The 12,505-nt window shown below is 52.3% G+C and overlaps 1 protein-coding gene across 2 annotated transcripts in view; it reads right to left on the bottom strand.

Moving 5' to 3' along the window:
* STK10 (serine/threonine kinase 10) overlaps window positions 1-12,505 on the bottom strand; it is an 88,496-nt gene that overhangs the window by 48,375 nt on the left and 27,616 nt on the right. For both annotated transcript variants that reach the window (XM_033096140.1, XM_033096141.1), the window contains exon 3: window positions 979-1,027. In XM_033096140.1, the coding sequence (XP_032952031.1) occupies window positions 979-1,027 (49 nt within the window). The remainder of the gene's footprint in view (window positions 1-978; window positions 1,028-12,505) is intronic.

Raw genomic sequence — 12,505 nt, forward strand, 5'->3', positions numbered from 1 at the left:
TCACAAGTGCCTGTATCCTGTTCCCTACTGTCATTTATCCACCTGGGAACTCTGGGAGTGGCAAAGGGCTCTGCAAGGAAGGCCAGCATTTCTATAGGTCAGAATGGGGAAAGGCTGCCACAAATTTGAGGCATTCCTGAGATAAACATGGGGAAGACAGTTTCTTCACAATAAAAAAGTGGCTAGATGGTGCTACATGATGCTGAGGACACCTCCCCTCTCCTGAGCCACCCCAGAGGCCTGGACCCCAGAGTCCTGTGACTCAACCTTCCGGAGCCCCAGGGCCACAGGCTCTCCTCACTCACTGCCCACCAGGCTGGCAAGAACAGGGGAGGACGCAGGGCGGGCAGCAATTAGGAGCCGAGTCACCCAGACCTGAGTTCACACATCTCAGCTGTGCTGTGTGGCTCTAAATATCAGCAGGTCGAGAATAAGACCTGCTGTACTCCTTCATGTGTACTCCTTCGGATTTTACACATGAGAATACACGTGAAAGCAGCTACCACAATCTCTGGCATACAGTGACTACTCGCAAACCAGGGGTGGTTACTGATACATTTTCTTGTTATTGCTCAAGCTTGCCTGGGACATTAAGACCTGCCAACATCCCCACTGAGCTCTTAGGAAATGAGTGGGGATCCCCGCTTTTCAAAGAACCCCCCTCAGGTGTCTCCTTTCCAGCTCCTAAAAGTGCTGTGGGGTCAGGCAAAGGAGGCATCACATCTGTCTTATGGCCAAGGAGGCTCAAGGGAACAAGTGACCAGCTCAAGGACACCGCGCTTTTCTAACAGGGAGTGCTCCTTGCTTCCCAACGAGTGTCCTGTGTTCTCCCCAGGAAGCCAACCCCTGCTCCCATAAGGGGACAGAGCGGGGAGGTGCTCAAATAGGTCAGGGCGATCTGTGGGGTTGGGGAGTGAAGGACTCCCGTCCCAGACAGAGCCGACCGGGCACCATCGCCCTGGGTCAAGGGACACTCACCCAGCATGATGGCATCCACAGCTCCTCCAGGACAGAACTCGATCATGATCTGCAGAAAACACCAGGCGAAGCAATGATGAGCAGGGGCGCACCGCCCATGAGATGGCAGACCCGAAGGGCCCAGTCCCAGCCCCGGCAGGACCAGCCAGTGCCCAGTGCCCTCACTTGCCAGCCTCTCCTCCTCCTACTGCCCCAGAACCTGCCAGTCTGCACACCCCCACAAATCGGGCCCCAACTCTCACAGGAGGCTCTAACACCCAAGGGAGTTGCTGGGGCACTTCACTTTTCAGAAAAAGAAAAACTAAGTTGCCATGGAAACCTGCAGGTTCAGTGAACAGCCTTTTCAGCCAAGCCCACACCCTCTCGTTCCCCTCCCACCTGTCCTGCGCACTCGTCCCCACCTGCCAGCTGCCCGACTTCCTGCACTCCACAGCAGGGATCTCAGAGGACATCTTCCAGCCACACACAAGCCGGCCAAGTCCTCCCGAAATCTCAGCACCTGTCTCTTGCCTCTCTCCATCATTCAGAGCCCGGGGCCCTGGCTGCCTCGGGACATCAGGACATCAGGGCTTTGAAGACCAGCTCAGGTGGCGAAGCCAAAGCCCAGAAAGGGGATGTGACGGACCAAGGACACACAGATTGTGTAGTGGCAGGTCCCAGACTAGAAAGCAGGTTTCCTAATCTCCACGTTATTCAGGCATTCATTCATTCACTTATTCACTCATTCATTCAACATAAACCTACCACACCCCCCACTGGTAGCAGCTCTGGGAGAACCACCAGACCCGGGCCCGCAAGGGCTCCCAGCCCAGTGCACGGAATGGAAAAAGAGTAAAACGTGCAGTTGGTACTGACACAGGCCCCCCCCCCGTTTCACTCCCACCTTTACTCTCGCCCATTCTGGGCTCCTATCGTATGCACAAAGGTGCTTTTTCTTTTTCCTTAAGTATTGATTCAGGTGGGTGGGAAAGGTGGAAAGTAACATAAACTTGAAGCCACTGTTTAGTTTCCGGTTCCTGGCCCCTGCTGGTTGTGAAGTCCGTCCAACCAAGAGACAGACACACTACCCGTGGGGCGATCAGAAAGGCACAGACACCCCACTCTCTAACAGGGTGCTGACGAAAAAGCAAAGGTGGTAGACTTGAGTGTGAGTCCTGGTAGTGCTATGTTAGCTTGGGTAAGCCATTCGATCTCCCCAAGCCTCAATTTCCACCATCTGTAAAATGGCACTCATCACCTCTACCTCCACCGTCCTCCAGACAGTGAAGTGAAAGCCGCACCAGTTAATATGCACTTGTTAAAGCTCTAGCAAACGAAATCACTGGAAAGCGTCATACTCAGACCACGTTCCTTAGGCTTCTTACAAAAATATGCCTTTCCAGAGGTACAGTTTATCAACACACCCGCAGCTATTATCAAGAGTCAACAGGAGAAGTGGCCACACCCAGTGGTTCCTGCACCGTTCGGTGGAATGGTCTCTTACACAACACCCTGACCCACGGTCTTCATGACCCCTGTTCTCCAGAACTCAGCACCAAGAAAGCTTGAGCATTCCGCTAATCTGGTTCATTTCCTCTTCTGCAATTCACCAGCTCCATGACCCTAGCGCTTCCCTTTTATTTATTTTGCCATGGCTGCTGGGAAGCTCCCAGTTTAGCTTTGGTTTTATTCCCATGAATAAATGTGCCAAGTTTTGGTTCTATGCCAGGATAAAACCCACAATATTTCACAATTTGTATATGGACCTCGATCGAGTGCTTTCAGGAAATCGCTGCCTGTCACCTGTACCTCAGAAGTTTGAATCTTTTTTTGACACAACAGTCCTCGGCATGAACGTGAGCATGTGGCAAAATATTTGTTTTTTCTTCTCTTTTTTGGAAAGTGGGTTTTTTTCGTCCTTTTGGTTTTGAAAGTGTCACATCTTAGTGCCTTTTGTGTGATGCACAAAAAAAAATAAAGTCTCTTTCATGACATGGTTCTTACTGGGCCCCATTACATAGGTCTAACACTTACCTTTCAGCTTATCAGCAGTGGGGCTACAGGGGACATTTACAGGGGATGTTTACAGGAATGCAGAGGAATTCATTAAGAAAATAATCATCTCAATAAATAAAATAATAAAATAAAATAAAATAATTAAATAATAATCACCTCAATGCCTTAGGAAGTTACTAAATACGCATGCTTAGAAAAGAGAATGGGGGCCGGCCGGTGGCTCAGGTGGTTGGAGCTCTGTGCTCCTAATGCCAAAGGCTGCTGATTCGATTCCCACATGGGCCAGTGGGTTCTCAACCACAAGGTTGTTGGTTCGACTCCCGCAAGGGATGGTGGGCTGCACCCCCTGCAACTTGACTTGGAAAAATCCCGGAAGTACACGCTGTCCCCCAATAAAGTCCTGTTCCCCTTCCCCCCAAAAAAAAGAAGAATCTTAAAAAAAAAAAATTCAATGGGAAAATAATAATAATTAAAAAAAAAGAATGGAAGCACATACATCAACATACAGGGAAGGGTTACAGGTAGTCTATACTTGTATGTATTTTCCACATTTTAGTCAACAAATATGTGTTATAAAATTTCATATCAGAAATATTTAAAAAAATATTTTATTAAAACTTTTTTAAAGGAAAGAACTGGCCTAAAATAACCCCTGGCTACAGATGCACCTGTTCTTCCGAGGGGGATAGGGTGTCTGCACCCGTCCACTAGGAAAGCCCCAGCAGGCCTGTGCCCACAGCATCCTGGGACGAAAACATGCTGCTGAGGATGGAGGGTTCCTGAGTACCAAGCTCGAGGCCTCTGAGTCCTCATCAAGCCCAAACCCAACTTCCCCAGTACTAAGGACCAACTCCTGAACCCATTAGAGGCTCGTCCTTCCTGTTCCCTCAAGAGGACGGCAAGCAGCTTGTGGCTCAGGGTTTTCTCACAACCTGGAGAAGTGAGGTTTGTGATCAGTTTAATCCATTGACAACGACCAACTGAGGGTCTACTAGGGACCCATATTGCTAGGGTGAGTGGGGGCCATAAAAGTAGTATTCAGTCAACAAACACTATCTGGACTCCCAGTGTGTGACAAGCCTGGGGACTGGGGACCCCGGACGAATCAGACAGGTCCCTACCCCAAGACCATGGGCAGAGGCAGATACAGAGATGAGAGGTACAGGCACATCGTGACTGACTCACCCAGAAGCCTGGGGCCACATTGGTTAACCAGGCCTGGAGCTACCCTGGAGAGCTTCCCAGAGGAGGAGACATCTGGGCTGGGTTTCTGAAGGGCAAATTTACCAAGTGAAGAAAGACAAAGACAATCTAGGTGGAATACAGCAAGTGCAGAGGCAGGGCTGCGTGGAAGAGTGTGGAAGGGGGAAGTATGGAGTGTTCCACGGGGTTCAAAGGATGGGAAGAGAGCAGGCCACAAAGGTTACCTAGAATATGAACATCTCGAAGCATGAACTTTATCCTGAGGGCTCTGTATGTGTGTCTGGGGACAGGCGCCAAAGGGTTTTAACAAGGGGTGTTGTAGACAGATTTCTGCATCGGGGAGATCCTCCTGGATATGTTGTCTCTGGAGACTGGGAAAGCTGGGGGAAGCGTGGATTTGGGGCAAACAGCAAAAACGCCATTTCATCCTGGGGCCCTGAGCATCACGGCTGCCGCCTTCTTCAGGCATGCACAGCAGCAGTTCTTCCTTTCCCTTCGCGAAACAGCCAGGAGAGATGGCTCATTCCTGGCGGGAAGTGGGGGCCTAAAGCTATCAGAGAAATTCTCTGCCACATGTCCTGATGTCTGGTTCAGGACTGGTCTAATCAGAGCAAAGCTGTTAGTTCTGCTTGATGTTGTAGGATGCCATGATGTCTCCCTCTAGAACCCGTAAGGAAGCACACAGCCCTGACGGTAGCAGGCAGCCACCTTGCCACCACGAGGGGAGCCAGGGTAAAAGCAAACCTGATACAAAGAGGAGGGCAGAGAAAAATCACAGCATGATGGAGCCCTGCTCAAATGTCCCTGCACACCCGACCGACCTCCCTCGGAACTTTTCACATAGAACATGCAAACCACTTAATGTCTTCTGTTGTTTAGGTTAGAGTTGAGATTTTCTGTTACTTGTTACTGAAAGTATCTGATCTCACCTTTGGCAAGAGACAGTAAGGCTGAATTAGGGCAATGGGAGAGGAGAGGGCGAGGACACCGTTCTGATGGGCAAATATTTTCCTAGAAATCTCTAGGTGGGACCAGTTAAAAACACTACCTCAGTCATTCTCAAACTTGAGCGGGCATCAGAATCTCCGGGAGAGTTTACTAAAATCAGACACAGATGGGGGCCCCACCCCAGTGTCTGGCTCAGTAGGTGTGGGGTAAAGTGCAAAAATATTCGTTTCTAACAAATGCTGTGGGGCTGCGGCTACTGCTCCCTGGACCATGCTCTGAGAACCACTGCTCTATAGGAATTCGCGAAAGAGCAAGAGGCCTGGATCTCGGGGCCACGTCTCTCCTCCCCCAACAAAACGTAACGTGAGACAGTGGTAGAAGTCTTGGGGGCAGAATTATCATGTCTTGTAGGCTCCGTATTAACCCGAAATTCATCATCAGTGCTCCTGGTACTTCTTGCCTCTGACCAAAGAGCTAGGGGCTCAGGTAGGATGTCAGGTCATCCCGGTAAGCCTTTACCCAGTGACAGTCTGAGAAGCCCTGGGTATTGGCAACAAGGCTTTAGGGACTTGCCTTACGAAAGACGATCAGATTGAAACAGATGCAGTACTTCGATGAGTACTTTTTAAAAATAAGAAGGCAGGTGGGCCTGAGCTTGAATAAGGGCGCACATTCTGGTAAGGGAGGTTCTTGCTTTTTCTCTGGCCCTCTTGACAGACGAGCACCCTCTGCATGACTGGTCTCCCTCCTCAGCTCTCATGAGCTCTGTTTCCCTGGAGACCTAGGCCCATAGACACGCTCAGACAGTGCCCAATGCCCAGCGGGGGGCTGTACAGCAGCCTGTAGTCGCTGGCTTTCCTCTCTGGCTGGAGGCCAAAGGAAACTGGAAACCTGTGTTTACCTCCCTCCCTCATCAGTTTAGATTAAGCAGCTGTCATGGTGCAGCGTTAAGGGTCAGGGCCTTGCTATGTGATCCTGCAGGCCACCTCACCTCCCCGATCATTCATTCAGTCATTCATTCACTCACTCATTCATTTGTGGATTTAGCAGGCCCCTACCCTAAACCCGCACTATTTTAGACACCGGTATACAGCACCATACATACACACACAGCGCAATCCTGGGCCCAGTGTCCTCTCAGAGTCACCCTGGAACTAGTTACTATAAATCTGCTGTGAAAATGAGGGCTCAGTTCAACACTCAGGACTGAGAGAGCCAGAATTTAGAATCTCTCTTTTCTACCAGGTCGACCCCTCAGGACTAAACACTGACACCAAGGTGCTGGGCCAAGCTGATGCCCACACTTCTCAATGACACACACAAAGAAAACCCCCACAAGCAGCTGTTTCACCCATGTGGTCTCACTCCATGCCCTTGAGCTCCTCACAAGGTAAGTGGTCGTCAGGTCAGTTCCCCCGGGCCAGCCGCAGTTTCCCCACCCATGACGTTTAACAGGAATTGAGAGCTTACTCTGTGCCAGGCCCCATGCCAATGCTTTACACGGACTATCTCACACTCACTATTTAAAGCAGGTATCATAAAACATGCCTGTACCTCCTGGGGTTTATTGTGAGGATTATACAGGATAATGTATGCCAGGCACTTGGAACATTCCCAGACACACAGTCAGTAAATGCTCAATAAGTGTCAGCAGTTACTGTCAGCATTTGATGATACTCTGTTCCCATTTTACAGATGCGGAAACCGAGGCCCAGGGAGATTATTAAGGTCACAGAAATAGTAAGTGGCAGCGTTGGGGGCTGAACTGGGGCCTATTTGGGTGCCAAGTCTGGAGTCCATTCACCTTCCCGATGGAAGAGACCCAGTGACCCCCATCCTCCCTGACACGTTCCTCAAGGAGGAAGCCACAAAAAGCTTGAGTCATACAGAGCCCCTGGGTGGGTGGGAGAAAGGGCCCCTCTGCCTCCTTGCTTCAGCCCTCACTGGGCCCCACTGATCAGCGTACACATACCAAGTGTGCTTGCTCACCAGGAGATAAGAGAGCCAGGATGTCCCAGCCCAGATAAGAACAGGCTTGGACCACCCACAGGGTTTAGACATTAACTTTTACAGTCCACAGGCTGCAGAGACAAGCGGCAGAATCGGGTCAGCAATGTCACAGCCCGCCAGTCCCCAGAGACAACTGAGGCACGTTCAAAGCCAGAGGTGAGGCATCAACGTCCTGGTGACCACACAGTGCTCCGGGCTTGGGTCCCCTCACCTCCACAACCTTTCCTGCCACCAACAGGGCTGCTGGGTACACAGAGGTGCTCAATAAACAAATACTGGCAACACTCCTGGAAGTAAAATTAAGTAAGTCACGGCTGGGAGGTTTGGGCACAGTCCCAGATCTGTCATGGTCCTTCTGTTGTAACCCCTTTCCTGCTTTGAGCCTTAGTTTCCCCATCTGGAAAATGAAACTTTCAACAGCTGTAAGGTCATTTGCAACACTGACATTTTAGGGTTCAAGGTGACTGAAGTCACTTTATCATTGAGTAGGCAATTTATAAAAGTCCATTCATATCATCCACTAGCAGAGCCTGGACCCTGGTACACAATCAGTGAGGGTTTGAGGAGTGAATATGAATGAAACATTTCAGTGGCTTTAAGATGCCCAGAAATCAGGGCAAACCAGCCAAAGGGTGACTAATATAGATAACAGTCAGATTCTGCAAAGCAAGCCAGACAAAGCAAGCCAGTCCCTCCCTCTTCTGCCACCGAAGAGTCAAAATGCCGGTTTCCGTCACTGAGCACTAATGCATACCAGCACTGTGCACGTTCTACAAGCATTCCTTTATGTATTCCTTGAGCAGTTATATTTATCCCTATTTTACAGAGGGGAAAATCAAGGTTTGGTGGGGAAACGGTTTCCCCAAAGCCACTCAGCTCCTAAGTGACAGAGCCAAGCATAAACCCAGATCGGCCTGACTCCAAGACACAGACACTGAAGTGTGCAGCCACAGGCAAGCCCCTTTCCCTCGCTGGGCTTGTTTCTTCCTGGGGAAGCATGACAGGTGCTGCAATCAGACCCCCCAGCCCTTCCACACCGAGAGGCACTGTCCCCTAGGCATGGAGACACCCCTCTGCACAGAAGACACAGGCTTCTGGCTACTCAATAGTAGCCTGTAGAAAGGAGTCCCAAGGCAGCCACCAAAAAGCACAACAGTCAACACACAGATGTCTGCAGCGTCTCAGCTGGAGGTGGAGTCCCAGAACCTCCGCACCTCTGAGCTCCAGGCCACACAATATGGCCTTTGAGTGGCGCGGCCCACACCACAGGCCTCCCAGGAACGCCGGCCTTGTTCCTCCACCCCCGCCCACCTACCCCATTCACAAGAAGCCTGGGGAAGGAATTCAGGGTCCCCTGAGGCTGTGTGAACTGAGCGCCCCGTATGGAAGGCAGGGCACCTGGATGACCTTGGGGCTCCTGGGTGGGGAGGCAGCTTGCCACGGCAAAGGGACGGCTGGAGAGCCGCTGAGCCTGTTTGGCCCCTTTGCCACAATCTCTGGGTGGAATTACTCAGTGCGCTGGCTCAAGTCCCGGGGCATCTCTGCATGGCACTGAGGTGATTCAAATTCAGGGTGCCTAACTCCTTCTGGTACTGTCTAGCCCAGAGGTCAGAAGCACTGGCTTCAGGGTCAACATCCCCTGACCTTGAGCCCAAATGCTGCCCCTGGGTGACTTTGGGCAACATGTTTAAGCTCTGTAAACCTCCATTTCCTCCTCGGTAAAATGGGGACAACACATTCCTACCCTGGTGGGGTTTTCGGGGTTAAATGAGATAGCGTTGTGAAAACAACAAGCACAGTGCCTGCCACCGAGCCAGAGTGTGACAAATGAGGGTCACTGTCATCATTCTGGTGATCACCATCACTCCGACCTCACCACACCACCTTCCAGGAGACGCCAAGAGCAGGGTTGGGACCAGACCCCGGGCAGATGCAAACTGGACTTTCGGCCCCTGAGGGGTGGACACAGGCAGTTCCGTGTGTGCACATTTTTGATCCACTTGAGCACGTCTGTCCAGAGAGCACGTCTGTCCGGAGAGCATTCCCTAAGGCCAACTGTGCTGGACACAGAGAGGAATGAGCCGGCCCCATGCCGCAGGCCTGACGGACGTGACCCCAGGAGGAGGGTCAGGAGACAGACACATCTGTCAGCCCAGGAGTGAGCAGGGTCACAGGAAACACACACACCACTGGAAGCCCGTCTGGAAGGAGACAGCATTTTCAACTAAAATTGTTAAAGGTTTGTGGCATTTGAGATGGTCCTCGAGGGACAACGAGGCTCTGACAAGGGGAGGAGGTGGCGACGTGGAGAGACGGGCACGGCAGGCAGAGGCAGGAAGATGGCGCAGGGTGGGAGTTCATGGAGTACATCCCTACGAGCAGCCCAGCCTTCCTCGGCTTGCTAGCCGAGGGACACAGGCTGCCAAGGAACCAATATACCTGAGTAAACCAAGGTGAACACAGGCTTTCAACATGGGGGTCAGACACACCTGGATTCCAATTCTTGTGACTCACAGAACGCGTCAGGGACAAGTTCAGAGATCTGAGCCTCAGTATGCTCACCTGTAGAGTGGGGGTAACGGTAGGACCTGCTCCTAGGTGGTGAGCGAGTGGGATGTGTGTGGAAGCGGAGGCGTGAGCAGGGATGTGAGGGGCATATAGGGAGTCCTGGAGGAGATGACAGTGGTGGACAGGGTCAGATGGCGCACGAAGCCCACGTGGACATGCCTGGGAACGTGGCTAGGCCAGAACCACCTCCTGTGAACGTGACACAGAGACCCCAGCCTGGCCACTCCAACAGCAGGATTCGAGGCAAACCCCAGGTTACTGGGCCAGTGCGTCCACATCTATGCGACTCCACCTGTGCCCAGCTGGGGGACACCAGCTGCACCACGAGGGTCCACTGCGCCTGCGGCAGAGGCTGGCTAGGGTCACAAGGTAAGTCCCAGATCCAGAAAGATCTCGGGAGTCCTGGCTGCAGCCCGTGCTCCTGCTGCCACACTGAGCGACTTCCAAGATGCATCCAGTGCTGCTACTTTCTAACGTCACAGTCTCTTTCCAGTTCTGGCTTCTTTATGGTCAGAGATGCATTATGTCAGTGACCGACAGCTGGCCTCCCAGCCCAAGGCAACAAGCCACAGAAACCCTGGCCGGTGATGTGTGGTCACGTGGACGTGTGTTTATAGCAGGCCCCTCCCACCCACAGCCTGCTGTAACCCTGAGACCTGCACTTCCGCTTTGCAGAATGTTCACTTTCAGACCAGAAGACACACCCTGAGAGGCCCGCAGTCACTTGTTCAGGGACACACACACACACACACACACACAAGCGCGCACAGCTTGGTATACATGCACAGGAAGTTCACAGAGCCCTCGCAAGCCTATTTTTGGACTCCCTAGACCAGGAAGCCTGGATTACACGCCCACCGCATCTGGGTAGCTAACTCGTAGATGAAAAAAATGCCCCCTCACACACTTTTCCGGGAACACAGTCCTCTTGGTTACCTTGACTTTCTTCAGCTTTGACAGAGACCTGGGACGGAAAATATTTCCTCTCCACTCTACGTGAACAAAAGCAGCAGCACACGCCCATGGCAGACAGCCCTCAGCCTCAGCATGGGGATGCTTTAGGGAGTGGTGAGGTCTGCAGCTAACTGGAGGTCACATGCCCGCTCAGCCAGAGACAACTGCTGCCATGCAGAAAGGGAGCCTTGAAAGCCCATCTCCAGGTTGTTCAAAAAAAGTCAGGAGGCCAGAATTTTATGTGACATCTTCTGACAAAACACTAGCAACCAATTTCTAAAAACATCCCAGCATGCCAAACAAAATGTCAGACCTACCTGGCCCGAGGTCATCGGTCTGTGACTGGCTCTAAGGTTCCCCACAGATGGGGGCCGTGGCTCACAGCCTGCCTGCCACGGGAGACACACTCCCACCCCTGACAGCGAGAGGCCGTGAGTGGTAGAGACCTGTGGTTCGCAACCAGGGAAGATTTTGCCCCCCAGGGGACACTTGGCAACATCTGGAGACATTTTGAGGGGGTTTCTGGGGGCCTCTACTGGCATCTGGGGGGTAGAGGCAGGGATGCTGCTAAAATTCCGGTAACGCACAGGACAGCTCCCCTCACAGAGAATAACCCAAATCCTGGTATAGCCCAAACAGAATCCACAGGGCCTAAGAGGGCTCTGGGCACCTTGGGGGTGGGGGGATTGAGGCTGGGAGGGGAGGCCTGGCACCCCCAGCTTAGGACAGCTGCAGCTCTCACTGTGGCCCATGAGGACTTCTGTGAAAATTTCAACAGAAGACGATTCCACACCTGAAAATGTTCAAAAACCCCGGAGCTGAGAAGTGAGCTGTGGGGACAAGACCACTGGTCTCCTGACCAGCAGGGGTGGGTCCAAGCCCAGTCCCTGTCCCCGAGTGACCCTAAACAAGTCGCTGAGCCTGGCTGGCCACCTCATCGCTAAGAGGACCACCCCCAAGCTCTGACCTCACAGGGCATGGCCAGGCCCAAACACTCCAGCCAAGGGAGGTCCCCACCCCCGACCCGGGGCACCGCCCCGAGTGGCGGCCCTGAGACATGGGGCTGAGCGTGGAGCATCGCACAGCATCGGGGGCAAAGCAGACCCTCCTCAGGTCTCTCACCCTCCAAGGCCACTGGGTGCTAGAGTCCCCTGGTGACAACCTCTCTTTTAACAGGGAGCACGGTGCCCAGGCTGAAGGCTTCGGCAGGCAAAAAGGATTATGCTAGAACTTGACAGAACTGGTTTATTTTCTTTTAGTTCTATTTATGGCAAGTGGGTCCTAGTTTTCCATTTAAGGTAGTGAGACGAAAGTTTCCCTTTAAATAGATGTATTTAATTTCTAAAAAGTGAGTCACCTTCCAATATATATATTAACTATTACAGAGGTAGCAGAGGACGGGAAGAGGCAGCCCTACTGAGTGTCATATAAATAAATATTGTGGTCTTTAGCACCAAGAACAGGATATGCGCACCTGGGGTCCGGGGGGACCCCAGGAATATACCACGACACTGGAGGCGTTCCACGCCAAGCAAAGGAATCACTGCTTTGTTTGGTAGTCAGCAAAGAGACTCCTGGGCAGATAAACTCCTTGCAAAAGTCTGACCAGACAAAACCCAGGGGGCAGAGGGACATCTGACCTTGCCCTGTGCCAGTCTCCAGGGCAGGCCAGGGTAGCCAGGCCTGCTGTGTGCACATGAAAGGCCGTCCTGCACTCAGGGCTGCTGTCATCATCCCCCCGGATGTCACCTTTCTTATGGTTTGGGGGTGACACGGTCACAGGAAATGTTCACCAGGTGAAAGGCAGAGAAGCCAGAAGAGCCGGGTCTGCAGGAAACCGGGAGGCCGA

The sequence above is a fragment of the Rhinolophus ferrumequinum genome, chromosome 24 (assembly GCF_004115265.2).
Source record: "Rhinolophus ferrumequinum isolate MPI-CBG mRhiFer1 chromosome 24, mRhiFer1_v1.p, whole genome shotgun sequence".
Classification (NCBI taxonomy): Eukaryota; Metazoa; Chordata; class Mammalia; order Chiroptera; family Rhinolophidae; genus Rhinolophus; species Rhinolophus ferrumequinum.